This window comes from Ordospora pajunii, assembly GCF_021821965.1.
Source record: "Ordospora pajunii strain FI-F-10 chromosome Unknown Cg_03, whole genome shotgun sequence".
Taxonomy (NCBI): Eukaryota; Fungi; Microsporidia; family Ordosporidae; genus Ordospora; species Ordospora pajunii.
Window position 1 is genome coordinate 17971 of NW_026848120.1, and position 26657 is coordinate 44627.

A 26657-nucleotide genomic window follows, 5' to 3' on the forward strand; every position below is an offset into this window, starting at 1 on the left:
ATTCTTCTATTCATCAAGATAGCTTCTAAGATCATTGTATGCTGCTTGGTCAAATGTCTTGCACTCATTCAGCACCTCATTAATCCTATCTGGATTCGCCTTCACCTCCTTGATATACTTGGCCTTCACATGCTTCCTATCCTTATTCGGAAACAGCGAGCTTATCAACGAAAACTCAATCCCGCATATCTCCAACGCCTTGTAGAACAGCTCTATCTCCTTCTTGCTCCATCTCAACGCTCCTTTCCTCTTGCTAAACGTTGAAGACGTCACTATCCTGTCATCCTCCATCACCTCCATATCAGCATTCCTGTGTGTGTTAACGTACATGCTTGCCTCGTTCACAACTATCTCTCCATTTCTAATCGTCAAGACCTCCTCAGGCCCCTGGTCATCCTTGCACTTGCTTGCTTTTGGCGCATTCTTCCTCTTTCTTCGATCCTTCCTGAAGTTCGAGTTGTCAAGAAAGTGTCTTAGCTTCTGCTCCATTTACAGGGCATATTTCCGTTGAAATTATCTTGCCTTTTCTTGCACCCTCTACTTTCACACATCCACTCAGGATCATCCATCATCCATCATCTACCATCCTGATTGCTTTCGAAATCATCATATACTCCAGATCATCCCCCAGCACCTTCTCAATCTCTTCGCTCAGCACCATCATCTCAATCTCCCTTCCTTCCTTCCTTCGTTTAAGTATTCCATACTCAACAAGCTTCGCCACTACGTCCTCAAATCTAAAATAGTCAATCGTTTCCATCTTTGCCCGCCTGTAAAACCCTTCCACCTCCTCATAGACCTCCAGAACCCTCTTTCCACCCATTCCTACGCTCATCAGTCTCAGCACAACCTTCGCATCAAACCTCATCTCTTGCAGGTATCTCGCATACATCGGCGTATACATCCTCTTCATTGCCTCATTCGCATCAACTACTCCTGCATCTCCTTCGTTATCCTCCTCAATCCTGCTCATCACGTCCTGAACCCTGCGTACATCCCCACTCACCGCACCTATCCTCTTCGAAACAAGCTCAATGCACTTCTTGTCCATCTCCCTGGCCCCAACTATCCTTGCAAGCTGCTCAGAGGTATATGGCGCAAAGTTCACTCTCAGCCTCCCCATCCTGCTGCACACCTTTGGCTCAAACATCCTCTCAGGAAGATCCATGGTGTTGGATATCAAAAACATCGCAAGCTTCCCTCGCTCAGCACAGGACATCTCAAACAAATTGTACAGTATCCTTTGGCTGCGCCCTACAAGCACATCAACCTCATCGATCACCGCCACGTGCCACTCCTCACACACTTCCAAATGCTTTCTCAAGTCCGATGCAAGCACAACTTTCTCGTGCCGAGTGCATGCCATTTCCTTTGCAATCATCCTGAATACATCACTCTTGTTCCTAAATCCCATCACATTAACAAAAGCATGCTCAACCTTCCGATTATCAAGCAGCCTAGATAATGTGTAAGTCTTCCCTGAGCCAGGAACTCCACTGACATAAACCGCTCCTCCTCTTCCAGCACTCAGAAACATGTCCAAGTATTTTTCAAGCTTCAGATACTCCTCCGCTCTGCACTCAACCACCATCCAGGAGTTGTACACGGCCAATTTATTCTCTTCAGCCACACATCTCTTTCCATGTCATCTGTATTTGTACACCTCACATATTTCTCTCCAGCTGTACAGCTCAAACCTCTTATTCATCGTTCCATTGCATTCTTCAAAAAAATCATCAAGATCCAGCCTTCCGCTCTTCTTGTATCTGCATATTGCATCATAGAGCTTTTCAAATACCCCATGCCCATTCATCCTTTCCCTAACACTTTCAAACACCTTTACAAACTCTCCAAGCCTGCGGAAATACACAAGACCATTCATCCATCCACACAGTAGCTCAATCCTCATCTCCTTACTAACACATGTTAGCCGCATAACATCCAGAAGCCCATCGAAACTCCTCCTGTCCATGCATCTCTGTATACAGCACTTCAGCAGAGATAGGTAAAGCTTCTCACAATCAACATCCAACATACTATGGAGCACTTCATCCTTCTCAGCAGTCTCTACTCCAATCAAAACTTCACATATCTTTTCATAATACACATCCTGATCAAGATGCTTTCCAACTCCTGCCTTTTTACAGTTACCAACTCTATCCATCACATTTGCAATCACATTCTGATGCATGTATGGCCCAACCACATCAAGATACGCACACATCTTGCCATCAGGTATTTGCATTATTTCCTTCTCGATGTCTTCCACTATACCCTCGCCCATGTACTGTATTCTGTGTACAAGTACCTGCATTCTATACTCTGCACAATCATCGCCAACAAAAAATCGCTTAAACCTTGGAAAAGCCTTCATAAATGACAGCTTCAGCAGGTAGTTTCTGAAAACAATCCTTCGCCTGCACAGCATCCTATACACCATCCTTTCTATCTCATCACACTCATCAACTGCCATCTTGGCAAGTAGCTTCCTCACATCTGCCGATCTGTAAAGCCTTCTTCTATATACATGCAAAATCATCTCCAGTGTCTCTGCACACACATACTCATGCATGTTCAGCCCATCACTGGTCGATAGTTTGCTCAACATACTGCAAACACCTACTTGACTGTCAATTAGGTTCCTCCTTATGCAATCCATATCTGTTTCTGTGCATTTTTTACAACTATTGCACAGGCATGCTCCTGCACTCCATTCTGCAATCTGCTTGGTCTTCTTGGTGCCCAATGTGTTTTTTCGTATTTGTTCATTTCTCATCGGCAGCGGGATGTTTTTTCAGTGCTTAATCACACGTGCATTTGTTTGCAGCGCCCTTGCATAGGTTTACACAACGAGGCAGTAGCAGCTCCAGCATAAAAACAAAAATGGGCAGGGGTAGCAATGACTTCCAGGCAGTACGAAGAGATGCTGCAGAGAGCGAATCTGAGCGACATGGCCGAAAGATACGACGACATGGCGAGCGAAATGAGGCTTGCTGTGGCGTTGGCACACGAGAACAAGCATGTGCTGAATGTAAACGCAAGGAACCTGTTTTCTGTGGCATACAAAAACTTGGTAAGCTCAAGACGATCGAGCTGGAGGATTCTGTGCTCTGAAAAGCAAAAGGTAGAAGGCAAAGGGTCAGAGGCTGTGAATGTAATTGAGGAGAAAATACGAATGGTTGAAAATGAACTGTTGAGGTTCTGCGACGAGGTTTTAGACACAATCTCTACATACATCCTGAGCCTTGACGATGCAAAGAGAAATACTGAGTACTGTATATTTTTCATGAAGATGAGGGGAGATTACTACAGATACAAGGCAGAAGTCTTAGGCGGGTCTGAGCACAAGGATGTGTCCAAGTGTGCAGCAGAGTCATATGAAGAGGCAACAAAGAAGGCAAAGCCTCTGCCGCCCACAAACCCCATAAAGCTGGGGCTTGCACTCAACTACTCTGTGTTTCACTATGAAATCCTGAACGATTCTGAAAAAGCATGCCTGATTGCAAAGGGCGCTTTTGATGACGCAATCAAAGAGCTGGATGCATTGTCTGAAGAGCATTATCGGGACTCCACATTGATAATGCAGCTTCTGAGAGACAATTTGACGCTCTGGGCATCACGCGAGGAGTCTGGAGCAATGGGAGACGAGGGTGCAAAAGGAGAACCTGACGAATAATAAATAAGTTAATGTTCCAATTGTGCTTATTTGTATCTGTACATTCTGTTTTAATGTGCTGTTCAAGGTGCCCAATTGAAAACGTAGCACCTGTTGTTCCTTAGGGCATACAGAGCACCCTTTTGAGGTATATATCTTGAGGAAAGTCATAAGGGATGCAAGCAAGCAAGGTTGGAGATGGGCATCCGATCGAAGAGTCAGAGTCATGTGCAGACTCAAAACACATGTCTGCCCCGGATATTGAGCGAATAAAGCCGCCGTTCCTGCCATGGATTCCTGCATATCTGGCTGGAACAGTTTGCACAGGATTGCTTACGTATGTGTTTCATACGCATATAGCATCTAAAATACCTCTTGATAGCTATCCAGACCTCTCTGCGGTGATTTCGAGGTTTATCTTTTGTGCTCTGTTTGGAAGCATGGTGTTTTATCTTATTAGGCTTGTGCTGGCGTGTCTTGCAATGGCAATGAAGAGGTCCGATCCAAAACGAGAATTCATGCAAATAACACTCATAAAACACGGAATGTTCATGAGCTTTGTGGCAACCCTGTTTGTGCTTTCGTTTGTTGTAGATGCATACAACAAGAGGATAAACGCAACTACACTTCTAAATGTATCCAGCGATGCTGTACCTTTGCTCAAGGAAATCGTAGGCATAAGCGTAGAAGACAACGAGCTGAAACAGACGCTCATATCTGAAGAGAAAGCAAATGGCGATCAGAAATCTCCAAAGACACTGACAATGTTTATTACTGATGACTTGGCAAAAATTTTACTTGCAAGCTCGGCATTCCTTGCCGTTCTTCTTGCTAAGGAAATCCTGATGAATGGCCTGAAGTACAAGATGCTGTTCAAAAACTACGAGATCAGGATCAGTAAGAATGATGAGGACATAAAAATCTTGGAGCAGCTGAATAGAGCAACAGGCAAGCAGATGATTAAAGATGCTGAAGAGTGGGCAGATGAGATCTTCAAGCTGATTTATCCAGAAAGCAACGCGGTGGATCTGCAGACACTCGAGTACTTCTTTGGCACCGACGATGCAAAGACAATATTTAACAGGTTCAGCATCTATCCACATGGAAAACTGACAAGGGAGAGCTTTTCCCTGGTGTACCAAGGAATCATCAACGAGGAGAAGAGAATAAGCCGGGGAATAATACAGAAGGCTTCGATAATTAAGAAGCTGAATCTTGTGCTATCTGCAATACTCATACCTGTTGGCATGCTGGCTGCGATGACAATCCTGGAAAATACAAATTCATTGGCCAGATCGCTTCCTGTGCAGTTCAGCACCGTTATTTCGCTCAACTTTATCTTTGCACCTATAATTGCTGATATGTTCAAGTCGCTTGTCTTTGTGTTTCTTGTTGAGGTATTTGATATTGGAGACAAGGTGTTCATAGAGGGTGTCTTGCATGAGGTGCACGACATGGGCTTGCTGTACACTTCGTTTGTTGTGGACAAGAAGATCACTGTGATTCCAAACTCAAAGTTCATGGACAAGACCATTGTGAATCTCAGAGAGGCCAAGACGTCCCAGAAGACGTTTGAGTTTACATTCATGAACTCACCCGATCTCAAGGAAAAGATAATCAAGCTGAAGGATGAAATCAAGAAGGAGGTTGAGTCGGATTCAAATGCATACACGGGCAAGTTTAATATCTGTGAATATGCTCTCAAGAAAAGCCTGACTATTGGAATGAAGATAAATGTTGTCTTCAGGGTCCAGAACCAGAACATCAAGGCATTAAGGGCAAGGGAAGATGCATTCGTAATAGCACTTTATGGAATAGTTGGAAGCATTGGGCTTCTACTTGAGTAGCTCATGGTAGATAGAGCATAATAGTATAGCGCTCAAATCATCAATAAACACATAGATTCAATTCATGTTGGCTGGTTAAATGTGTTACTGTAGTATTATCTCTTCATGCACTTGTATTAGCATTTGCCATCATTCACGGCTTACTTACATTTATCGCTGTGCTTGTCCATGCATCGATGCGTGCCGACCAAGCAGCTAAAGCCTATCCGAAAACGGAAGTCCAATATCTACTTTACTGTGTATCGCATCACTAAGCCCTCCATGATTGGCATTGTCTTCTTTTTGGCACTCTCCATGCACACATTGCTCATCAGGTACAATATGTAGATGGACTCTGCCCTTCTTTACCAAGTCATCCAGCATATTGTTCAGTTTGTCTTGATTATACTCAATCTCCTTTGGTATTATGCACGATCCGTCTTTATTGTATCCATCAATGCACCTGCGATTGCCGTCCTTTCCTTTGGCATGGTTATCTCTTACTCCACTGCCTGCTTGTGTGCTTGCTATCCTGTCTGTGCTTAGCATTACTGTCGGTCTAATCAGCTTATTGCCTTTATTTCCATTAGTATTCGCATTATTCGTGCTGGTTTGCTTTTTGTCTGCATCCCTCCATCCTTCGTCGTCGTTTAGATCTCGTTCATATGCTCTTTGCTCCGGCAGGCTTAGGCTTGCTCTTTTGCTTGGAGACATCGTTGTGGCTTCATCCCAATGCTGAGGCAAGTATACCGTTGTAGTTGATGTAGGCTCCGACTTTGTTGTTGTAACTGTTAGTGTGTGCTCAAATGGCAAGTCCGTATTCCATGGGCTTTTCTGCATCGCCGGCTCTTCATCAGGCAAGCTTTTGCGATCAATCATAGGCACTTGTGGCAGATGCTCCCTGCCATCTCCAATGCCCTTGCTGTGCTGATGCTGCACATCGGTTGGATTATACAGTGAGCTTTGCTTTCTATCTGTCAGGCTATCGCCTTCATCTGCTTGCTTGATGAGCTGAATCAGCGATTGTATTGCTGGAGCCATTGTTGAGCCTTCCGGATTCTTGAACAGAAGCGTAACAACAGATCCCGTCGATGTGTGCAACCGAATTGTTTTTGGTCTGCCTTTATCTGCATCTGCATTTTGGTTGTTGGCATCTCTGTTATGCCTATTGCCTAGCTTGTGCTTTTCACTGTCTTTTGGCATTCCCTCTATCTTAGATTGCTCTTCATCATTGCTTTCAGGAATCAGGTAGTCTCCAAAGCTCAACTGCTTACGCTTTGCCTGCTTTATTCTATCTCTTGCCGCTTTTGTGCTTGCTGCTGCACCAGGTGCCTGCCTATTGTAGTGCGATGCATTCCATCCAATCAGTCTTGCATTGTCATTCCATTCTCCACCCTGTGTGCTTCTGTGCAATGGCCCTTCCCCAACTTTATCTTGCATTCTTTCTTGCTCTGCATGCATATCTTTTATCGAAATATACTCAGTGCCAAATTCTTGGTCGTCCTTACAATCTATGGGCTTGATAACCATCAGGTATCCTTCATCACCAGCCTGGGTGCTTTCCACTCGCTTGCCATCACTTGCTTGTCTATATCTTGCGCTGTCTATGCCGTCATCATCACCGATGCGATTGCTTCGGCCCTCTTCATCAGGCCGATTGGTATATGCAGCCTCACTTCTGATTCGCATCTTTGCAATCTCAGCATTGCTGACATCCTTGCCAAACACATGCACCCAGTATCTGTTGCCATCCTTGCCAACACACGTGGCAATTCCTGAGTATGCATAATCTCCAAGAATGTTGTTTCTGTGCTCTTCAGAATCCATCCACAGCTTTGCTACCTCTGTATAGTCATCGTCCTCTTGCTTTGCAATGTTTTCTCCAACATTCAGCCCAACAAACTTAAACCTCTTCAGCCTGCCTGCAAGCGTCTTTCCATCCCCATCAGGCCCTTCATGCGTCAAAACCCCTCTTGTGCACATGTGTGTCGCCTGCATCTTCGCTGCATCGTGCAAAGAAGACAGCTCGTGTAACTCCTCCATCTTATGCCTCGCCCGAAACTTGTTGACATATCCAAGCATGTCCTTCTCAAGCACAGCAGCTACACTTCCAAAAAAAATCCATCTTACTATCATCCTCCGGAATCGCAAACCTTCTCCGTTTATAACAAAACCAAAACATCTCAAAACAGACCCAAAACAAACATTCGCATCAAATGTACCCGATTGTGAACCTTTATGCCAGCAGGCCAAAGGGAGCAAATCGGCACTTTGGAACCCGTGGTATTACCCACAAGATACAGGGGCATCCTCATCACATTCTTTTGTCTCTGCAATACACAATAATACAATATTTATTCAAGCCCTGTTCTTCATTCCAGTGTATATCCATTCATACACACTCCTAAAGAACTTCCTGTCGCTACTCAACGGCGTTATGGTCAAATAGTACTCGTTAAGCAAAACATTAAAATACATCGAAACCTTGAAATAGCATTCCAGGCCGTCTTGCCTTACAGAGCAGAGATAGCTTTTCTCAGTAGCCTCATATGCAATTCCATTTATGTTGAATATATCAAGCAGGATCTTCTTGACAGCATTCTGGCTGCCTATATGCTTGACTCTTATTCCCTTGAAAAACCCCTTGAGATATGTCTGCCTGATCCTTGGATATCCTGCTTCCTTGCACTTACTGCCATGGCTGCTGCACAAAGACTCTTGGTTTGGTGCCAGAAAATGTGCAGTCTTTCCACGCTCACAATACACTTCGCCCTCACTATAAAGCGTAAATCTCACGAACTCGTGTATGTCTTCAAGTTGGCCGTCGCTTTTCCATTCGCCTTCATCGTCGTCCAGATTCTCTTCTGTACCTCGAAGGCTTTCGCAGGCAAGATAGTACAGTGAAATCACCGGCCTTCGCGACCAATATGCCTGCTCCAGTGTTCTTACATCCTCCTGGCATATCCTGTGAAATCTTCGCACTTCTCTCTCCATGTTTGGAAACTGGAAGCGCACTGCCCTCGATACCCTCCTGATGCACAGCTCGTTGATCTTCATCACCGGGCATCTTATTGGCACATAGCTGTTTATCTTGCCCTTCTTTCCACCGTTCACCCACTTGCTTGCAATTATCTGCTCAAGGCCCAGCCTAGACGACGGCTGAGCAAGAATCATGCCCCGGATTAGCTCAGCGGCATCCCTCGATATCGTCTTGCAGAACGAAAAATCCGCCTGCTTGATCTTCTCCTGCAGCCCTTGCACATTCTCGTCGTCAAATGGCACACACCCACACAAAAGAACATACAAGACCACGCCCAAGCTCCACACATCAATCTCAGGTCCGCAGTATCTCTGCCCAAACAGAAGCTCCGGTGCTGCAAAGTACAGGCTTCCACAGAATGTATTCAACAGCATCTTGTTGTCGTAGAAGTTCGAAAGCCCAAAGTCAATCAGCTTGACATTGTCGTCCTCGTCAATCAGCACGTTCTCTATCTTCAGGTCTCTGTGCACAATCGAGTTTCTGTGGATGTATTCAATGGCAGAAAGCAGCTGCCGGAAGTACTTCTGTGCGTCCTGCTCGCTCAACGGGCCTTCATTGAGTACAATGTCGTACAGCTGACGGCCATTCACATACTCAAATATCAAAAAATAGTGTGTTGGACTGTACAGAAAGTTCTTCAGCTTGACAATATGCGGATGGCTTAGGACAGACGAAATGACCACCTCGCGGAATATCCTCTGGTCACATCTTATTTCTGCCTCGCTCTCGTTTCCATCAGCAATCCTTCTTGGCACAATTTTTATTGCAACCTTCTCGCCGTTGCGGATGTCGCATCCTAGCACAACCTTGCTGCTGCTTCCTGTCCCAAGCTGCTTAACAAATCTGTAGTTTCCTATCCATCTGTTTTCGATGTAGTCGAAGTCTCCTATCATCCCCTTCATGTCCTGTCCGACAGATGGGCTGCTTGGCACCCGTGCATCAATAAAGCTGCTTATTTTGTCATCTGCTCTAATTTCATCCAAGCTGACATAGCTCCACTGCGACTCTTCCTCGCCATCCATAGCTGCTGCATGCATGCACTATTTATGAGCAAACAGAGTGCGATTGGATCTTTGCATCTGGCCGTCGAATACAAGCCCACGCCTTATTCCATTTGTGCATCCTTTTCCAATACATCCAATCATGCAGTAGATGCTCACTAGCAAATCCCGACTGCAATCAACTGTACACTTTAATCAAATGGTTTATTAATTCAAACGTTGCTCAACTAGCCAGTCCATGCTTACTCTGCAGACATCGTATTTAGTACATGATTACTAGCCGGTACATGCATGCACACCACATTCTTTGTGCCATGCTCCATGAATCAGTCGCTTCTCTGCATATCATCCATTGCAACTGGTTGCTCAGAATCCTTCACTTCTTTATCCTTCGCCCCTATTGCCATGCATTCATCTGCAGTTATGCATTTCATCTCATTTCTTGTTGCCTTATCAGCAAGAAACTTGTCAAACGACGATTCCATGCTTGACTTCTCGGCTGCACATTTGGTTTGCTCGCTTTCCACACCGCCCATCTGTGAATCAACAAACGGTGTTCGTAAATTGCTTATCTCCGCCTGGAACAAGTCCTCCCCAATACCTGCATCAGGCACTTCTATCTGAGGCTCAATAAGAAAGTTGTATTCAAACCAATTGTCACCAGCTCCGCTCATGTATGACTCCCCAGATGACTCCTCTTCGAATCGCTCTTTTGCATTCCATGCACTTCTTGCTGCATTACGTATCTTGCTGCTTTCAATAACGCAGTTTTTGTATTTTTGCATCACTATGTCTTTTGCACATTTGCACCTTGCATAGTCCGTGTGTATCTTCTTGAACAGCTGTTGGTGTGTGGGATGTGTTCCACCAATCGGCTGCTGCACTTGGAAACTCGTCCTGGTTGAGCGCCCTCCGTTGCATTTCGAAAACTCATCAAGACATTTCTTGAATGCTTCAACCATTCTCGGCTTGCTTTGCACATGCTTAGACTCCTGTGCCACGCTGTTTTTTTTTACGGCAAACACCGGTGCCGGCTCGTCATCAACAACAACTGGCCTCATCACATTTTCATATACCACTCCATCGTTTCGATTACTCTTATTACATATATCATACATGCAGTTGTCTGGCTCATTTATTCTTTTCATGCTTTGCTTTAACAGCTCGCGCCTTATTCTCTCTATCGCTTCATTGGCTTGGCCATTGTGATTGCTGGAAGCCATGTCAACTGCAGAAGCTGTACATAACTCTGCAACCGAATCTTCCTGCATGCTCTCTTCAATGAACTTTCGCACAATACTTCCTTTTTTTCGCCGCCTTTCAAGCCTCTTGACTACCTCCATCATCTTGTGCTCCCGATACCCAATCTCCCAGTCATGCGTAAAAACAACCTTCTTCGACTGCCTTAGAACGTCCTTCAGCATCACCTCTCGTGCCTCAGCCACATAACCTGCTAACTTCTTCGTCTTTTCATGCTCATGGACGATCTTTGCACTACTGGCTGGTGTCGTGATCTGCACACATCGTTTCTTATCGTGGAAGTACTTCACATCTTTCTCAAACTCATGAAGAATGCATGATGTCTTCCCAGTGTAGCCCACTGACTGAATCTCATACGCAATCAGCTTCATGTCATGCGTCAGCTTGTCTATCTGCTGTCGCCTCAGTTGCTTTTCTGCAGGATTGCACTGTGCATCTTGCTCCATGCTTCCCTCCATACTGCATTCGTCTTCTGTTTATTTATTTTGTCTCTGCAGATGCAAAAGCACTGCTGAACGATCAAATGACAATCGTGGTCCACTATCACAAGCGGTACAACCAAAAAATAGCATGCATCATGGGCATTGCATAGACATTGTACAAAACAGCAGCACAAGCAAATCATGCAGTCGCGAAATGATCCCTCACCAGCACAATGCAGTTGAGTTTCTTGAAGAAATTGGTTACGTTTCGACAGGATCCGTATGAAGAGTTTGTTGATGCATTTAAAAACAGTACTGTCAGCAATGCAATAGAGATTGCAAAGAAAATGGAGCATACAGAGCCATTGCTTTTGGTTGCATGCCGTCTGCTTGATATGCTGAGCAATCCAGAGGACCTTTTGAAGAGGAATCTGTTCATGATATCCATCAAGCGGACAGGAATCAAGACATGCACCATATGGATGCTATACAAGAAAGGCATCCTAATAAAAGAGCTGTACAGATACCTCAATACGAAAAGCACAAGGGATTACATATACTACCTTAGCCTGAAGGAGGTGCTTTTGCATGGGCATTACATGCTGATGGAAAAGGGAAGTGTGCATGAGTGCATAGAGTATTTGCTAGACAATCTTGATGACTGGGAGTTGTACAAGTATGCACTGGATAACAAAATAAGGCTCAACAGCAGGAGCAGCACGAATCATGAGTACTACCTTTTGCACATACTTGGAGAGAAGGATAGAGCAAGCAGGATGCTTGAGTCACGAACATGCATTGAGGAGATATCAACGATTGCACGACTTGGAGGCCTAGAGTCGCATCCAGATCCAGTTATTGACTGCATTATTGAGCTGGAGAATGCTGGGTTTAGCTATGGACTGCTGAGGAGGGCATATGATGTATATGCGAATCAAAAATCATTTTTGAGTGTGAAGATGGTAGTTGCATGCCTGGTAGCATCGAAGAAGGCTGAACTGCTTGTTCTTGCGCTTTACATATCCTTCAAGCACAGGAACGAGTTTGAGCAAAATCATGAGATGCATGTGATCTATATGTTTCTGTGCAGATACTTTTGCTTCTACACATGTGTTGTTGATACGATGAGGCTGCTGAATATCAAGAACATTCAGATTGTCAGTATGTCGTTTGTATGGTCTGATATATTGTTTACAAAGCGGATCGGAGTTCACAGTGCCGCTAACCGTGTAACAGCGGAGATGAGCAAGAGAATATGTGAGGTGAATGAAATGATTGAATGCTGTGTGGACGAACTTCGTAAAGGAATAAGATATCTGATTGTATCTGGAAACCTTCCACATGCAATTGATGCGGCAGAGCATCGAAGATCTCTTATAGGCTGTGCAGTAGTGCGTGAGATGAGTGAGCGCAAGATTGTTGCATCTGAAGCAAGCAATGCATTCTGCAGTATGCTTGGGAAGTCTGCAAGATATTTGTTTGAAAAGATGACGAAGGAAAGGATTCCGACGAGTGAGAGCATGTTTTTAACTGACAAGGATGTGCAGAGTCCTGACAGCATGGATGGCTTGCTTGAAAACGAGCTGTGCAGCATTGACGATGAGGTGTTCTGTGTGTTTTTCAAGTCTTGCATGGCACAGAGTCTTGCAGACCGTATGCTAGAGAAATAAAGCGATGTGGGAGTATGAGCTGTTTTGAAGAGTGGAGGTGGCTGCTGTGTGAGGTGGTTATTGCGAAATTATTTTGGTTTCCTTGGAATGCTTGAGTGTATTAGAACAGAGATGAAAATTTTGCCCTGAAAATGGAGCAAGCGATGAGAGAGGCGCCTCGATCGTCATTGAAGAAGCAGGAGTATATGAGTAGGATGGACGAGATCAAGAAGAGACAGGAGAAAGAGATGGAGGAGAGGAAGACGGCAAACATGAAGTATGCGGAAGAGATGTCTGGGAAGCTGCTGAGCAGGTACTACCAGCAGGAGGCGGATGTCTTGGACAAGAAGGTGGAGATGATGAATGGGTTTTATGTGCCGAAAGAGCCTGAGTTTTTTGTGGCGGTGCTAATAAGGTCTAAGTGCAAGATTGCGCCGAAGCAACGCAAGGTGCTAGAGATACTCCGACTGACTAGGCTGAACACATGCATCATAGTAAGGAACAATGAGTCTAACAAGAAGAATCTTAGCATTGTGAAGGACTATGTTGCGTATGGAACAATTGGGATGGAGCTGCTCAGGAAGCTGGTGTATACCAGAGGGTCTGGAAGGAATGGAAGGCAGCATATTAAGCTGACGAATGAGGCAATTGAGGACATGTTTGATGGAAGGATAAGATGCATTGAGGAGATAATCCATTGCATATACAACGGGGATGAGACATTTAAGGAGGTGAACAGTTTTTTGCATCCGTTCCACCTGAGACCGCCTGTTGGAGGATTTAGGCAAAAGAAGACGAGGAACTTTAATGAGGGGGGATGCCTTGGGAATCATCATGATCTGCTGCACAAGCTTCTTGAGAGGATGATCTAATAAAACCGATTGGCTTAAGCTGTTTTGAGATATTTGAATGCCGCAGAGTGTTTTTGAGGAAGAGGGCGGCAGGAGATGAATTGATGATATATTATTGATGAAAATAATTAACTGCCGAATTGGGGATGGGTATGAATGAGCTGAGCAGGCTGAAGAAGCTGTATCAGATAGAGGAAAGCAGGTTTGCAGAAAGGTTGAAAAGGCACGAGGACTTTGGGCACATGATGGACTCGTATCAGTTTTGCCTTGAGGGGATACTGCTGAAGAGAGAAGAGATGTTCTACAAGTACGATGTGTGTGGCACACGAATTATGGACTATGGCATGGAGAGTGTGCTGGGATTTGACCACGAGTTCATAAACAAGAATGTTGGCGAAGTCAACTGGGGAGGAGGGAATAAAGAGAAGCCGTGCAATCAAAGTGATAGTTGCGAAGGCCAAGGCAAGGAGGAGCAGATCGATGGCTACCAAAAGATTACAATAAATGAAGAACAAGAAGACGGAAGAGCCAAAATAATTGTAGAAGGAAGCGAGCACAAGCCAAAAGTGACTAAAGATAAACGAACAAAGGGAGTTAGAATATATGCATGCGACATCGATGGATGCAACAAGAAGTACACATCATCGTTTGGATTGAAGTATCATATGAAGGAAGGCCATTCCGAGGAGAAGATGAACATAATCAAACCGTTTAGCTGTCCATTCAGCGGATGCGATAAGAAGTACAAGAACAACAATGGTCTTAAGTATCATATAAAGCACTATCATGATGTTTCATGATGAACTGAATATGAGCAAATATCCATTTGAATAAAGAAGTTATGTTTAGGATGTTGGTGGCAAATAAGATCGAATCAAGCGGTAGTCTACTGGTATATAGCAATGATTTACGGATGCTTGCTATGCCCATGTGGCTGTATGGTTGCATAAACATGCAAAATCCATTGATCATCCCACAAGTAGCTAAGCATGCGCCCAATTCACTTATATGTAATGTGTGAGCTACATACCAATCTGCATACTCTACTATGTATAATTAGCACGCAGCATCTATATGCTGTCGTATGGCAAGTGTTATGATTGAAAACCTTTTAATCAAAAACAACCACTATTCTTGGAAACTCGTCATCATCATCCGTAACCACATCTAATATCACCATCATCTGCCCTGGCTCTCTCTTGACAAGTTCTCCAATCGTTTTCTCGAGATTGTCTGCATACTTCGAGTCAAAGTCCCAGTACACAAGCACATTTCCTGCAGTAACCATAGAGATCTTCTTCTTGAACTGGATCTCAAACGCTTCCAGAATCGTCCCCAGCTTTGCATCTTTGTACTCCAGCCTGCTCCATAGCGTGTATGTGTACTTTTTATTCTCAATCTTATATGATTGCTTCTGCGGCTCCATTGGGTCTGTGCTTGCAAAAAATGGCAGTGCAAGGTTCAAAAACGAGTTCTTGAACTTCGTGTGCTCAACTCCAAATGCCTGTTTCATCATCTCAAGAATCGCAAGGCCAGATACTACCGCTGTCGTTGTAGCTATCGCAGGAATAATCCTTCCTGCAATTCCCTTCACTGTAAGCCTGTCTACTTGCCTTATCTTGTAGTTTGCTGCTCTCAGGTTGGCTGCTGCATATACAAAGTCCACATGGAAGTTCGTGTCATCATCCTTCTCAAAAGCCGCTGGCACAATGCTTTCTGCATCCGTCTGTGTTCTGGCTCCTGCATTTTCTGTTACTGCCGTGCTTCCAGGCATATCCTCAACCAAGATCTCGTCCTTCACAAGACTAACAACCATCTCTTTAGACACTCTCTTTCCAATCCCAAAGTTAAATGCAAAGATATTTGCTGCACTCTGCACAAACAGAACATGAAGGTCGTTTCCCACATCAAAGCTAATCGTCACCGGTGGCCTCTTCGGTGGCATCCAGAACGGTTGCCCCTCCTTCGTCTTCGAGTCAGGTGGAAACGCTGTAACTAAGTTCTTGATCGATGTGTGAAACAGCTTCACAAACAGCATAATCCCATTCCTTATGCAATCCTTCTCATCACACGGCATCTTCTCAACCAGATCATCAATCGTCTCATTGTTCGTGTCCCTTGTTCTGTCTTCAGAGCCAGAAGACTCACTCTCCTCATCTCTGTCCTTGCTCCTGCTCAGGTACTCCTTTATCTGATTCACCTGATCATGGAACTTAAACTCAAACTCACTCCTTGCCCACTCAATCGTATGCTCAATAGAATAAGGAAAGTTCTTGATCGTGCAGAGCGGAATCGACTTCTCTGGCGGATCCTGGCTCGACCCGTAACTCTCCGTGTGGAACGGAACAATCACCTGCACATTCCCCTTCGTCCCTGACGTTCCTGCATCAACAAGAAACTTCCTGTTCACCACACACCTCTCATCAACATACAGCCTTGCATCAACATTATCAAGAGCAGTCGCCACCACATCTACAGACTGAAACACCCGATCGCTAAACACCGACTCTGTCTCCCTTCCAACCTTAAGGTTATAGTAGACAAGATTCGGCTTCAGAGCGCTTCCTCCACATATCCCGTTCGTCAGATCAAGCGCCCTCTTTCCCTCATCTCCATCAACCTTCAGAAAGTCCTCGTTCAGAGTGGTCACTTCCCTCACAGCCACCTCCGCCTTCATCTTCGACACATCGCACGATCTAAACAGAAACTGCCTGTTCAGATTCGATTGCTCAATAGCATCCATATCAGTCACGCTAATCCTCCCATCCCTTCCTATACCACACATAACCATGTTCTTCAGGTGCTCACATCCAATCGCTCCTGCCCCAACCATAAAAACATTCAGCTTAAACAGCTTCTCAACACTCTTTCTCCCAAGACACCGAATCATAGGCGCATACCTGCCTTCTTCTGCATCCATGCATCGATTATCACACTGCATGTCCTTCGAATGCTCGCATTCTTCATCGCTCTTTGGCTCATCAGAAATCACATCAATCGCATCAAAGTAGAAGAACTGCTGTAGCGGTGTAAACTTACTCCCAATCGCCTTCAGCACCTCCTGTGCCACAAATCCCCCAACCACAGAACACATCGGCATCAGCATCCCTCCACATTGCCTTCCAAACTGCCTAATCAGCCCTTCAAACTCAAAATGGCTTCGGTACTTCCTTACAAACACCGAAAGAAACTCTTCTCCACTCGGCATTTGCTTGTGATGCTCAACATACTCCCCTAGCACAACAAAGCATTTGTGAATAACAAGGTTCCGCTCCCCAACCTCGTAATTGAATCCAAGAATGCTAGGATTCTCGACTGCCACACTCAGAGGTTTGAACGACATCATCGTAGGCTTCTTCTGCTGCTCAAAGTCCCCTCCATACACCGCCTTGAACCTCTCCTCCTTAAACTCACTTTCCTCATCAAACAGCCTTACTCCATCAACAGCCTGCAACCTCACCTGAATAGGCGACATAACCTTCACACGGAAATACTTCCCTTCATACTCCTCACACTGCGTTATCTTGATTATGTCCATGTCTTCAAGATTGTGCCTTTGCTCATCAACAACCGTCATCACTCCGTCACAGCTTATGTCATTGATCATCCCACTGACCGGAATCTCCCCCGTCCTATCAATACAGATAAACTCCGCCCCAAAGTCGCAAAAAACCTGCGAAAACAACCCTTGCACCTGGCATCCAATAAACATGGATCCGCTCTGCCTTGCCCTCTCATTCATTCTCGTCTGCTCTGCATATCCCTCATTGCACACAACAACCACATCATATCCTTCAAAGCTACTTGGCTCCTTGACCACCTCAACGCTTACATACTCATTCATTGCCTTAAACCTCTCCAGAACACTCACATCCTTAGGCTTGCCAATGTCACTCCTCCTGAAGTAGAATCCCGTGCACAGGTCATCCTCCATGACTGCACTATCATCAAAAAGCGCCACTCTGCTCACCCCTGCCAAGCAGATATTCTTCACCACCTCCTGCCCAAGCCCATCAAGCCCAATAACAAGAACTCTGCTCCTCATCATCTTCCTCATTGCATCCTTGCCAACAACATACAGCTGCCTTGAGTACAGAGACTCGTCTATTTCTGCATCCCCATTGTTTTTCATCCAGGGATAAACATCATGCGTTTTAAGCCAGGCACATTACATTGCATCAAAACAACAAAATTTGTTTCTTATTTTATTTCTTCTACATTCTTTAGCTGCATCCTCTCCACAAGCACCATTTCAAATCCATCCTCCGCAAAGAAAACCAGCACCATCTCCTTGTTTGCTGATGCACAGGTCCTTTGAATGCCTATAATGTCCTGCATGCTGTATCCATCGTCAATCAGCACGCCATACCGAGAGTGCACCTTCGAGGGATCATCCGTATACAGCAGTAGATCCACTCCATACTTCAATCCGTCTCCAATCACAAACCCATCCTTGATAAATGCATTCATTAGCACTTCTCTTCGCTGTGCTCGAACCCCAGGCATCACATCCATGCATAAAATCCCTGATAAACCAAAAATCATCACGCTTGCCAATTAAGCATCTACATCTGCACAAGTATCTATTTGCATCAAATCATAGCTTAGAGCTGCATTCATACTCATCAATGCATTGGCATAATCCGCATGCACGCATTGCTTTCTGATGCTAAACCACCTGTCTACAGTACTCCAAAGTCAGCCGGAGGCTCTGCAGATCCCTTCACCATCCAATCGTACGCACCATCACTCCTCATTCCCCTCTGTCTCAGTGCATCACTCAGCAATGCCTTCAAATATGCATAGTTCGGCATGTCTTCATAGCCAAGATTCCGCACATAGAAGCAGAATGAATGGATCTCCTTAGGAAGACCCATGCACAACTCATACAGAGAAATGCTCTCCTTGCTCTCTCGTATTTTGTCATACTTCTCCTGCTTTGTTTTTGCCTTCAATCCTTGCCAAGGAAGCCTGCCTTTCAAGAAGTATACCATGCAGAACCCAACACTTTCAAGGTCATCTCTTCTGCTCTGCTCGTATCCTTGATGCGTGCGCAAAGACGCATATCTTGCTGTCCCTGTCAAGGACTTGTCTGTTCGTATCTCTCTGTGCTTGAACGTTGCTGGGTTCCTGAACTCCTTTGCAAGCCCATAATCAATCAAGTACAATCTTTCTCCATGTATGTCAAACACAAAGTTGTCCGGCTTGATATCTCTGTGCACATAGTTTCTGTGATGCAGATACTCTATGCTATCAACCATCCTTTCGCCCAGCATCAGCACCGTCTTCATCGAAAACTGCCTACTTGTACCTGCAAACAATTGCTCTAAAGACTTTCCAAGCAGCTCCATCACCATTCCATTCACATACACGCTCTCATACAAAATCTTCCCATACTCATAAACCTTCGGTGTACTGTGGCTTCCAAGCATCTTGTATACTGCATACTCATGCTTAAGCTGTCCATACTGCGATTTCTTCTCAAGCTTCACCGCCACCTTCTGGCTTGTTGCCATGTTCTCCCCAACATATATTTCTCCAAATGCTCCAGATGCAATCTTCTCCAGCAGCCTGATATTCCGAATCTCTGTTGTCATTGCCTGCCTTGATGGGATAACAAAAAGATTTATTTCCCAGCCTGCCACCGTTCACCAATGCTAGCCTTAAACACAAACACATCCACGCATATAATGAGCATATACATATCTATAGCAAGCATATGCTTCAATACCACATCATTGTATTCGCCCACATGCATATGCTTCGTATGCACACAATGCAGACCCACAAATATGCAGCCACGCTTATTTACAACTTTCTTGTTCTTGTTGCATGCACAAAATCGATCGTGCCGATGCCCTGACAAACACAAATGCTACGAGAGCTTCAGAAACAGAAAATAAAAAACTTTCTATTACTACCAGCCAATCCCTGGAAGGTTTTGGTCATTGATGAGCACACACAGCAAATTCTTTCTCCTCTCATGAGGGTCAATGAGCTGAGGGAGTGTGGAATAACAGTTCATTTCCTTACATCACAGAAGAGGCATCCAATCAGCAACACCCCAGCCGTGTACTTTGTTTCAAGCGCAAGTGGGATTGCAGAGGATGTGCTTGCACAGCTGTACTCCGAGTTCTACTTGAACTTTTCAGCAAGTGTAGGAAGGAGGGAGATTGAGCAGCTGGGGTTTTTGCTGTCTGAAAAGGGATATGGATTGAGAGTAAAGTCGGTGTATGACCAGTTTATTGACTTTGTTGCATTGCAGGAAGACATGTTTACGTTTGGGATGTGCAACAGCTTTGCGAGCATGGCTGATCCGGAGACATTAAGGAAGATTGTGGGATGCCTAATGAGTGTCTTTGTGACGCTGGGAGAGGTTCCGTTTGTTGTATCTAAGGACGATGATGTCTCGATGCAGATTGGCAAGATGCTTGAATCGAAGATACGCAACACAAAGGTGATCAAGAAGACAGCGAAGAGGCCCTTGCTGATAGTGGTCAACAGGAACTACGATGTGATTACGCCTGTACAGCATGTATGGAGCTACAATGCACTGATGTGCGATCTTCTGGAGCTTGGCGCGAATAAGGTTTCGATGAGTGGCAAAAGGACGTTTGATCTGGATCCGCAGGACGGCCTGTGGAGGAAATGCGGCAATGAATATTTTCCTGTGGTTGTGGAGAGTGTTGAGAAAGAGCTGCTTGAGTACAAGAAGGAGATGGCCCTGAGGAGTGTGGATGAAAGGACAGACAAGAAGACAATACAAGAGGTTCTTGAGAAGGCACCCGAGCTTGCGAAGCGAAGCGAGTCTGTAAATGCACACATTTCAATATGCTCTGAAATGGTGGAGATTATAAAGGAAAGATCAATCGATGACTTCTACAAGGTTGAGAAGGGCGGATACACCACGCAGGAGCTGGTGGATGTTTGTGAAAAGGGCAGTGATGAGGACATCCTACGGCTTGCAATTGTGCTGCTTGGCACAAAAGATGCGGATCTTGTTGATCCATTGCTTAAGAAAAGAAAGATAAAGTCGAATGCAATCGATTTCTTCAGGAAGCAGAAGGGAGGTGCCACAGACAAGGCAGGTACGCTGTATTCACAGGTTGTTACAAACCTCATGGGTAATGTCAAAAAGCTCCTGCCGGTGAAGGAGCAGACGCCTGTATCGTCTCTTGTTGAGATGATTCATGGATCTATCAAGTCTCAGGATTACTCAAGCATGAAGGTCTTCGACCCTGCTGGATCAAACACAATATATCCAAGTGAGGTTTCAAAGGTGGTGGCTTTCTGTGTGGGAGGAGGCACATACACCGAGCTTAAGGCATTGAAACTTGCTGAAGAGAGGTTGGGCATACCTGTTATATATGGGTGTACTGAGGTTCTGAATGCAGGCATGTTCCTTAAGCAGATCGAGAGATTGCTTGAGCAAGATTAAAATGTTGTTTTATTGTATTTTTGTGCATTTGTTCAGCATTTGCTCAGCCTCTATCATCGAGCTGCTGCTATCCATGATCCTAATATATTGTGAAATCACCGAACTCCTTCCTCGGAACCTGACCTTACTAAATGCTTTCTGTACAAGATACTTCATCCATAGAACATTGCTTCTTGGCACAAATGCCTGCCAATCGCTGCAGCTTAGCACACGCATCTGTTTATACACTCCAAACTGTATATCTATGCTTTCATCTCCCTCAAACAGCCATTCCTTTGCATTCAGATCCTCATATATCACTCTTCCACTGCTTCTGATCCTACTGAGCGAAAAATCTATCAAATTCACCTTTCCGCCGCTGATAAGTATGTTTCCCCAGTGTAAGTCTCGGTGTTCAAACTCGTACTTCTCCTCAAGATTCGCAAGTGCCCTCGCTACACTCTTTAGAAACCTGTTAACCTCAGAGCAGTCTGTAAATTTCACATCTTCCAGACTCATTCCTCCATCCTCCATAGCCAGCACTCCATACTCCTGCTCCTCATTGTACTTGCATGGCCTTTCGTTTTCTTCCTCTCCATACTCGTCCCATGCACGCAGATACTCTTCGGAATATCGCCCTTTCAGCAGAAACACATCTACAAGTCTGCACACACCCTCTTCATTGCAGATCGTTTGGAATATGCTTGACTCTTTGAGAAATGACTGCATGCATGTCTCGTTAGAGGATTTTCCCAGCGGAATAATCTTGTACACCAGCGTACCATGTGCAAATACCTCACTGAATGTTGCTTCGCCAATCTTTCGTACGTCTTTTGGCATCTGGTCAAACCGAATTTTTTTCAGATGCTGCATATCTGTGCGCATGCCTTCTGTGCACATGTCAGAATGCGATATCCCGTCCGCTTCTCCACGCATTCTACGGAATGTTATGTTGTCTACCTGCTGAGCCTCTCCATCAAATATTCCAAGAAAACTTACGAATCCAAGCTCCTTGTAATCCATCTCATCCGAAAGCGACTCTTCATGAATAAGTTCGCGTGTAATCATCTGATCATCTGCTTTTTCTTCACACCCTTGACTTTTGCTTATTTCCTGATTATCATTGAGTTCAGCACTTGTGTACTTCGCACTAAGGCTTGTATTGGGCCTTTTATTACTTTCAATATGCTCCGTGCAATGACCAGCCTTATTGGTGCTTGTTTCGGAGCATACTGTGCCTGCATCGTCAACAGCACCTCTGTATTCAGGCCCAATACTAACAAGTGTATTCGAGCAGGAGTCTTCATCCGACGAAATCGATGTGAAATCACATGCTGATCTTTCACCGGCACACGGGCCATCGCCTTGAACTGCCGTGCTTAGATCCACAGAAATCATCGAGCTGCTTGCATTCGCCAGCCTTGTCTTGATTGCATCGAATGCTCTTCTCATGTCTTCGTACGTGCTGTTGCGTGATGATTGCTGCTTGCTTCCGAACCTTCTCATGTATACGCATAGGGTGAGTGCATTTCACAAGTAGCCTGTGCATCCACAAGTGCTTTGCCAAAACACAGTTGTAGCATGCCCTGCAGGATGCATGAGCGGGATGTGATTGCAAAGATAGAAAGGGTATTTGAGATTGAAGATCCGTGTGAAGTTGCTGGATGCACAAAGCAGACGATTGGCGAGATAATTGAAGGAGCGGTGTTTCCATCATCGCATCCGTTCTATACAGACTTCATCCTGTTTAGTCTTGAGGTGCTTTACCCAGATGTTGAAGAGGCACTGAGGCTTTTGAAGAGCTCTATGTTTACCAAGGAGCAGTTTGAGGCGTCTGGGCTACGCAAGGCTGTTGATCGCGCTGCACAGGCAAATGCAGAATGTGCAGAGGAAGTGTTGAGGATGTATGACGACTCTATGCCCAAGAGGCGAAAGAAGGTGTCGTGGGATGCAAATCTGATTAAGATCAAAGAGATTGAACGGACAGTAATGGAATCCGATGTTATAGATGCAGTGGAGACGCAGTTCAGGGATTCAAGATCACCTAAACGGAATGTAAATGCATATGGTGACCTGAAACGTGCAAATGCACAGGAAAGGCGCGAGCTAAGATGGATAAAGCCAGCCAAAATCGATACAGGCAAAGCAGCACAGAAGTCAGCAGGCATGGCTGAGGAGGAAATAAGAGAATCAAATGCCATAAGAATGCAGAATACGGAAGAGCACAGGAAATTCATGCCTGTGCAGTGCACTACATCTGTTCATTCAGTTGTTGAAGAAAACGAAACAAAAACAGTTCCAGTCATCACATTTGCAAGAGGAAAGGCATGCTTTGATTTCAAGAAGATAGTTGAGGAAAGGCATAGAAACAAGGATGCAATCAATCAAATCCTAGATGATGCAGATGTGATCTCTGCGGTTATGCTGACAAAAACATGATGCCTTAAGGGCACAGCATATGAGCATCACATGAACGAGCACTGATGCATTGGTATCATGAAAGATGCATGAATATTGCTAAGGATTTAATATCACATACGCTTTGTGTGTTTCTGTGGTTTCTATTATGTAAATGAATTATCTGTAGTAGTAGTGAAGGAAAACCAAGATGAACGACATGCAAAGCAGTAGAATAAACAATAACCTGCGAAAGAGCTTTCCAGACTCGCCAACTCTATCCAGCGCATCATTCCCTTTTGAAACGCACTTACCGGCCCTTGATGCAATGTCCACGATGCCATCTATTCTTTCATCCTGTAGGACTAGATGCTGGAATATTGTGTCTTGCAGAGCTTCAACCTCAAGCAGCCTTTGCCTTGTGAGCCTGTATCCCTCAATGCTGTATTTTTCAACCAGCCTTTTGTTTTCTTCTTCCATTGCCTGTACCTGGTCGATTTGTTTGAATGTTTGCGGCCTTTCAGGATCAAGGTCCACAGACATGCCCATCTTTTTGTCCTTGAGCTTTGCAATCCTGTCTTCAAGTGCCTTTAGATTCATGCAGATGATCTTCTTTATGCCTTCAAAGTGAAGAACAAGGTCGTTTGAGCCCTGTAACGAGATGGAATCGATTGTCTGCTGTGATTCTGATGCCAGAGACAAAAACTGCTCCTCAACTGCAAGAAGCTCTTTGTAGGACAACGACTTTGCAAGCCTTTTGCTGATGTGCTCTATTTTGGTGATGATTGCATCGTAGAATGTTTTTTCGGATGATTGGAGAGGAACCTGGGAGCTGGTGTCTATGTGTTTTAGATACTCATCCGTCCTGTCCATGGGGATTCTGATTGATGAGAATAAAAGCGAAGGCAAGCCCATGGGAATGGGCGGATGTGATGCAGTGCTGAGGATCTTTGAAGTGACTGGGAATTCGTTTGTTGTTGGAGGCATAAGTGTGCTTGTAAGCAATGTTCTAAGAAAAGAAGAATGTAAGTGAGAAGTGGCTAATTTGAGCAAACAGAAGAGCAGTGATTGAGCAGCCAGTAAGAAGTGGGGGAGAGATGGCAAAGCAGTCGATGGTGTATTCACTGATAAGTTGTGGATTGAATGCGCTGGGTGTTTCAGGATATGCCAAGCAGCTGTTTGCACCGTTTGCTTCATCGTTTGTGTGTGGGATGAGGAATGGCAGGAGGTTTGGAATAAAGAGCGGGATGAGCGGGATGATAAGCTCGTTTGGATATGAAATGATCAATAAAGCAAGAGGGTACTGATGTTAGGTTTTGAGATGGAAATGGCCATGAGGAGAGGCTATGCGGAGAGGATTGAATAAGGCGAAAAAATAGCCCCAAATGGATGATGAAGATGTGCAACTCATGGAGATGGCAGCTCGTGTGTGGAGCCGAGCCGATGAGGGCATAGCGAGTGTGCTGCGGCAGTATGTGTTTGAGCATAGGTTTGATATGAAGCATGTGGTGAAGTTTTACGGTGCATTTACTGGAGGCCGACGATGCAAGGGGGATGTGTATGAGGTTTTTGAGAACTATTTTGTGCAGGAAAGGATGTATGATGAAGTGCTTGAGCTATACAAGGGATGGATGGATGCAATGAAGAAGGAGTATGAGTTTGAAGAGAGCATGCGGTTTTTTAGGTGTTTTGAGAGGATGTACGAGCAAGGAGTTTGCATGATGCGTGAGAAGATGAATGAGAATGCGGTAGTGGTTCTGCTTGATCTCTGTAGGCTACTGGGCAGTAATGCGGCAGAGTATGAGTGCTATGTGGTGAGCAGGAGGATAAGCGAGGTACTTCTGCAGATGGGGATGCCTGCGTGGGCAATGACAGAGTATCTTGATGTTCTGAGCGAGATTTTTATTGAGTCGAATATGCTTTTTTCGTATGTGAACGTGGTTGGCATGCTTGTATCGCTGGATGCGAATGCAATGAGCAAGCAGAGCAGTCTTGATGACTTCCGATTGATATGTAGGTATGCGGGGATGAAGAACGAGGGAGAAATACACAGGAAGTGCTTCGGAAAGATGAAGTGCATTGATGTGTTTGAGGTGCTTGGGAATGTTGAGAGACGATGTGCAGGGATTGAGTGTGTTAAGGACACGCTGGTGAGGAGAAGGTTTAATTTTGGGATGTGGAGTAGATATGCAGATTGTGTGTTGAATGCAGTATGTGCCGATGAGAACATAGATCTGATTGTGTTTATGAAGAAGAACGATCTTGGCTTTGAGATAGATGGAGGAAAGGTGAAGGCAGATGGATATGAGTATAGGAGTGTTGAGAGGAAAGTGTTTGAGATCTGTGAAGAGTATCGCGAGAAGGTGGAGGATGCAAAGATGCCCGAGGAAGAGAGGAGGATACCGAGAAGGATAGAGGAAGTAGGGAGTGCGTATGGAAGGGCAGAGGCATGTGGCCAAAAGAACGAAATAAGGTTCCGAGACCGATTTTCAGGGGTTTACAAGAAGATGAGGGTGTACTTGAGATACTATATGGACAAAGCAGAGGGGATAGATGATGTATGGTATGAAGAAAGGGACATGGCGATGCGACGAATGTTCGAAGAGAATGAAAATGAGCAACGACGAAGCAGGGAGAAGCTGAAGAAGCATGCGGAATGTATAGAAAGATTGAGTGTGATGCTGTCGAGTAGGATTGAGGAAGAGAAGCGAAGCGAGGAGGTACAGAATAGAAGAAGTGAGGAAGTGAGTGCAAGTGGAAAAGTACGTGTCAGCAATTGGAGGAGTGAGCCTGATGAGAAGCCCAAGGCATATGTACCACCGAGTGTTGATTCATATAGCATGAACAAGAGGCAGGAAAGAAAAGAAGAGAAGTCTATAAGTGAGTTGAGGCAGCCAAGAATGCAAGGAGAGCCAGATGTGAAGCGGAACGAGAGTCAGCTTGAAAGGGGCAGACGTGTCCGTGGAGGAGATTGGATGAACGAGCCTCGAAAGAGCGAGAATACAAATTGTAGGAACCGTACTGACTGAGGAATACAGCATAGACAGGATATTGAGTGTGTTGTCGTAATAAAGTGTTATTCAGAGTATTTCATAGGGTTACGAGCTTTTGACTGTTGAAGTAATTAGTGTGCAATGCC

At 44.9% G+C, this 26657-nt stretch overlaps 20 protein-coding genes across 20 annotated transcripts; 9 read left to right on the top strand and 11 right to left on the bottom strand.

Annotated features, from left to right (window-relative positions):
* Positions 1–6: 6 nt before the first annotated feature.
* On the bottom strand, positions 7–489 carry HK407_03g05060 (uncharacterized protein; the record flags this gene model as incomplete). The annotated part of the gene is made up of 1 exon (XM_060420499.1): positions 7–489. The coding sequence occupies one exon, from the start codon at positions 487–489 to the stop codon at positions 7–9; it is 483 nt and encodes a 160-aa protein (XP_060277213.1).
* A 79-nt stretch (positions 490–568) lies between these two features.
* HK407_03g05070 (uncharacterized protein) lies at positions 569–1591 on the bottom strand (the record flags this gene model as incomplete). The annotated part of the gene is made up of 1 exon (XM_060420500.1): positions 569–1591. One exon carries the CDS (start codon positions 1589–1591, stop codon positions 569–571), a length of 1023 nt encoding a protein of 340 aa, XP_060277214.1.
* A 54-nt stretch (positions 1592–1645) lies between these two features.
* On the bottom strand, positions 1646–2776 carry HK407_03g05080 (uncharacterized protein; the record flags this gene model as incomplete). Its single annotated transcript, XM_060420501.1, has 1 exon — positions 1646–2776. One exon carries the CDS (start codon positions 2774–2776, stop codon positions 1646–1648), a length of 1131 nt encoding a protein of 376 aa, XP_060277215.1.
* Positions 2777–2899: 123 nt separating this feature from the next.
* On the top strand, positions 2900–3676 carry HK407_03g05090 (14-3-3-like signal transduction protein; the record flags this gene model as incomplete). The annotated part of the gene is made up of 1 exon (XM_060420502.1): positions 2900–3676. One exon carries the CDS (start codon positions 2900–2902, stop codon positions 3674–3676), a length of 777 nt encoding a protein of 258 aa, XP_060277216.1.
* Positions 3677–3831: 155 nt separating this feature from the next.
* On the top strand, positions 3832–5502 carry HK407_03g05100 (uncharacterized protein; the record flags this gene model as incomplete). Its single annotated transcript, XM_060420503.1, has 1 exon — positions 3832–5502. The coding sequence occupies one exon, from the start codon at positions 3832–3834 to the stop codon at positions 5500–5502; it is 1671 nt and encodes a 556-aa protein (XP_060277217.1).
* Positions 5503–5697: 195 nt separating this feature from the next.
* Positions 5698–7617, bottom strand: HK407_03g05110 (uncharacterized protein; the record flags this gene model as incomplete). The annotated part of the gene is made up of 1 exon (XM_060420504.1): positions 5698–7617. The coding sequence occupies one exon, from the start codon at positions 7615–7617 to the stop codon at positions 5698–5700; it is 1920 nt and encodes a 639-aa protein (XP_060277218.1).
* A 222-nt stretch (positions 7618–7839) lies between these two features.
* HK407_03g05120 (serine/threonine protein kinase) lies at positions 7840–9543 on the bottom strand (the record flags this gene model as incomplete). The annotated part of the gene is made up of 1 exon (XM_060420505.1): positions 7840–9543. One exon carries the CDS (start codon positions 9541–9543, stop codon positions 7840–7842), a length of 1704 nt encoding a protein of 567 aa, XP_060277219.1.
* A 305-nt stretch (positions 9544–9848) lies between these two features.
* HK407_03g05130 (uncharacterized protein) lies at positions 9849–11240 on the bottom strand (the record flags this gene model as incomplete). Its single annotated transcript, XM_060420506.1, has 1 exon — positions 9849–11240. One exon carries the CDS (start codon positions 11238–11240, stop codon positions 9849–9851), a length of 1392 nt encoding a protein of 463 aa, XP_060277220.1.
* Positions 11241–11437: 197 nt separating this feature from the next.
* HK407_03g05140 (uncharacterized protein) lies at positions 11438–12874 on the top strand (the record flags this gene model as incomplete). Its single annotated transcript, XM_060420507.1, has 1 exon — positions 11438–12874. The coding sequence occupies one exon, from the start codon at positions 11438–11440 to the stop codon at positions 12872–12874; it is 1437 nt and encodes a 478-aa protein (XP_060277221.1).
* A 131-nt stretch (positions 12875–13005) lies between these two features.
* Positions 13006–13725, top strand: HK407_03g05150 (uncharacterized protein; the record flags this gene model as incomplete). The annotated part of the gene is made up of 1 exon (XM_060420508.1): positions 13006–13725. One exon carries the CDS (start codon positions 13006–13008, stop codon positions 13723–13725), a length of 720 nt encoding a protein of 239 aa, XP_060277222.1.
* Positions 13726–13850: 125 nt separating this feature from the next.
* On the top strand, positions 13851–14504 carry HK407_03g05160 (uncharacterized protein; the record flags this gene model as incomplete). The annotated part of the gene is made up of 1 exon (XM_060420509.1): positions 13851–14504. The coding sequence occupies one exon, from the start codon at positions 13851–13853 to the stop codon at positions 14502–14504; it is 654 nt and encodes a 217-aa protein (XP_060277223.1).
* Positions 14505–14815: 311 nt separating this feature from the next.
* On the bottom strand, positions 14816–17836 carry HK407_03g05170 (ubiquitin-activating enzyme E1; the record flags this gene model as incomplete). Its single annotated transcript, XM_060420510.1, has 1 exon — positions 14816–17836. One exon carries the CDS (start codon positions 17834–17836, stop codon positions 14816–14818), a length of 3021 nt encoding a protein of 1006 aa, XP_060277224.1.
* A 68-nt stretch (positions 17837–17904) lies between these two features.
* HK407_03g05180 (putative tRNA-intron endonuclease) lies at positions 17905–18219 on the bottom strand (the record flags this gene model as incomplete). Its single annotated transcript, XM_060420511.1, has 1 exon — positions 17905–18219. One exon carries the CDS (start codon positions 18217–18219, stop codon positions 17905–17907), a length of 315 nt encoding a protein of 104 aa, XP_060277225.1.
* A 167-nt stretch (positions 18220–18386) lies between these two features.
* On the bottom strand, positions 18387–19301 carry HK407_03g05190 (protein kinase; the record flags this gene model as incomplete). The annotated part of the gene is made up of 1 exon (XM_060420512.1): positions 18387–19301. The coding sequence occupies one exon, from the start codon at positions 19299–19301 to the stop codon at positions 18387–18389; it is 915 nt and encodes a 304-aa protein (XP_060277226.1).
* A 275-nt stretch (positions 19302–19576) lies between these two features.
* On the top strand, positions 19577–21142 carry HK407_03g05200 (sec1-like intracellular trafficking protein; the record flags this gene model as incomplete). The annotated part of the gene is made up of 1 exon (XM_060420513.1): positions 19577–21142. One exon carries the CDS (start codon positions 19577–19579, stop codon positions 21140–21142), a length of 1566 nt encoding a protein of 521 aa, XP_060277227.1.
* Positions 21143–21151: 9 nt separating this feature from the next.
* HK407_03g05210 (haspin serine/threonine kinase) lies at positions 21152–22627 on the bottom strand (the record flags this gene model as incomplete). Its single annotated transcript, XM_060420514.1, has 1 exon — positions 21152–22627. One exon carries the CDS (start codon positions 22625–22627, stop codon positions 21152–21154), a length of 1476 nt encoding a protein of 491 aa, XP_060277228.1.
* Positions 22628–22714: 87 nt separating this feature from the next.
* On the top strand, positions 22715–23560 carry HK407_03g05220 (uncharacterized protein; the record flags this gene model as incomplete). The annotated part of the gene is made up of 1 exon (XM_060420515.1): positions 22715–23560. One exon carries the CDS (start codon positions 22715–22717, stop codon positions 23558–23560), a length of 846 nt encoding a protein of 281 aa, XP_060277229.1.
* Positions 23561–23698: 138 nt separating this feature from the next.
* On the bottom strand, positions 23699–24433 carry HK407_03g05230 (uncharacterized protein; the record flags this gene model as incomplete). Its single annotated transcript, XM_060420516.1, has 1 exon — positions 23699–24433. One exon carries the CDS (start codon positions 24431–24433, stop codon positions 23699–23701), a length of 735 nt encoding a protein of 244 aa, XP_060277230.1.
* Positions 24434–24437: 4 nt separating this feature from the next.
* Positions 24438–24825, top strand: HK407_03g05240 (uncharacterized protein; the record flags this gene model as incomplete). The annotated part of the gene is made up of 2 exons (XM_060420517.1): positions 24438–24543; positions 24569–24825. The coding sequence occupies 2 exons, from the start codon at positions 24438–24440 to the stop codon at positions 24823–24825; spliced, it is 363 nt and encodes a 120-aa protein (XP_060277231.1).
* Positions 24826–24903: 78 nt separating this feature from the next.
* HK407_03g05250 (uncharacterized protein) lies at positions 24904–26547 on the top strand (the record flags this gene model as incomplete). Its single annotated transcript, XM_060420518.1, has 1 exon — positions 24904–26547. One exon carries the CDS (start codon positions 24904–24906, stop codon positions 26545–26547), a length of 1644 nt encoding a protein of 547 aa, XP_060277232.1.
* Positions 26548–26657: the final 110 nt, after the last annotated feature.